Source organism: Cebidichthys violaceus, unplaced genomic scaffold (genome assembly GCF_023349555.1).
Source record: "Cebidichthys violaceus isolate CVI_PGR_0920_01 unplaced genomic scaffold, fCebVio1.0.p SCAF_64, whole genome shotgun sequence".
NCBI classification, from domain to species: Eukaryota; Metazoa; Chordata; class Actinopteri; order Perciformes; family Stichaeidae; genus Cebidichthys; species Cebidichthys violaceus.
Window position 1 is genome coordinate 441,383 of NW_027176861.1, and position 1,118 is coordinate 442,500.

The 1,118-nt window shown below is 45.5% G+C and overlaps 1 protein-coding gene across 2 annotated transcripts in view; it reads right to left on the reverse strand.

Annotated features, from left to right (window-relative positions):
• Positions 1-281: 281 nt before the first annotated feature.
• The window catches only part of entpd6 (ectonucleoside triphosphate diphosphohydrolase 6), a 13,675-nt gene continuing 12,838 nt past the window's right edge, over positions 282-1,118 (reverse strand). For both annotated transcript variants that reach the window (XM_068734478.1, XM_068734476.1), the window contains exons 13-14: positions 970-1,082; positions 282-843 (exon numbers count right to left, since the gene is read on the reverse strand). In XM_068734478.1, coding sequence (XP_068590579.1) covers positions 760-843; positions 970-1,082 — 197 coding nt within the window. In that variant the 3' untranslated portion in view covers positions 282-759. The remainder of the gene's footprint in view (positions 844-969; positions 1,083-1,118) is intronic.

Below are 1,118 nucleotides of genomic sequence, written 5' to 3' on the forward strand. Positions count from 1 at the left end.
CTCACTGGTCTCCTACCGGTCTCACTGGTCTCACTGGTCTCCTACTGGTCTCACTGGTCTCCTACCGGTCTCACTGGTGTCCTACTGGTCTCCTACTGGTCTCACTGGTGCCTACTGGTCTCACTGGTCTCCTACTGGTCTCACTGGTGTCCTACTGGTCTCACTGGTCTCCTACGGGTCTCACTGGTCTCCTACTGGTCTCACTGGTGTCCTACTGGTCTCACTGGAGAGTTCTCTTTTACTGTGGTTAACTAGTCAGATGTCAATGATTTTAAATCAGATTTAATAATTCATAAATGTATTTATTCATAAAAACGCATCATACATCAGAAAAACAACAAAACTTCATATTTTTGGCACAGAGGTGAGTTTGAAACATTCAACAATAGAAGAAGTGATGCAGAGCTTCTGACGACCTGGAGGTAAAGTTATTATAAAGAACTATATATAATATCTGTAGCAGCGGTGGAGGAAGTACTCGAGGAGGAAGTACTAGTACTACATTACAAGTAATGCGTTCTAAAGTACCAGCATCAAAGTGTACTTACTAACTATAATATTACCTTTGACTGTCAAAGTAGAGCTGATTAAAAAACAACTTCATGTACAAGAACAGATACAAATACTCAGTAACTTGTGCAGTACTTGAGTACATGAGTAGTGACTTCCCACCGCTGCCTTCGAGTGTCTTTGGTTTCTGTGAGGTCACTTTGTTCAGAAGACTTGAACGCAACGCGTCGGTTTTTCACAATAAAAGCTTCAGTGTGTCTTCAGGGACTCGATGTAATGAAAAGTTGCTCCCAGAGCCCAACTGGTCTCCACCTGATCGATGGTCCTCGCCAGCTGCAACACACACACACACACACACACACACACACACACACACACACACACACACACACACACACACACATTAGAGAAAGATTCATAAAATACAGACCCTGGTCCAGACCCTGTGGGGTTCCTCACCTTGAACTGTTTGTTCGGGGGGAAGCCGAGCTCCTGCAGCAGGACTGAGATGTAGACCAGGTCCAGACAGAGGAACGGACTCTGTAGAGGACTGAGGGACGGACCGCCGCACACTGAGAGGACACAGAGGACCAGTTAGAGACAAAACC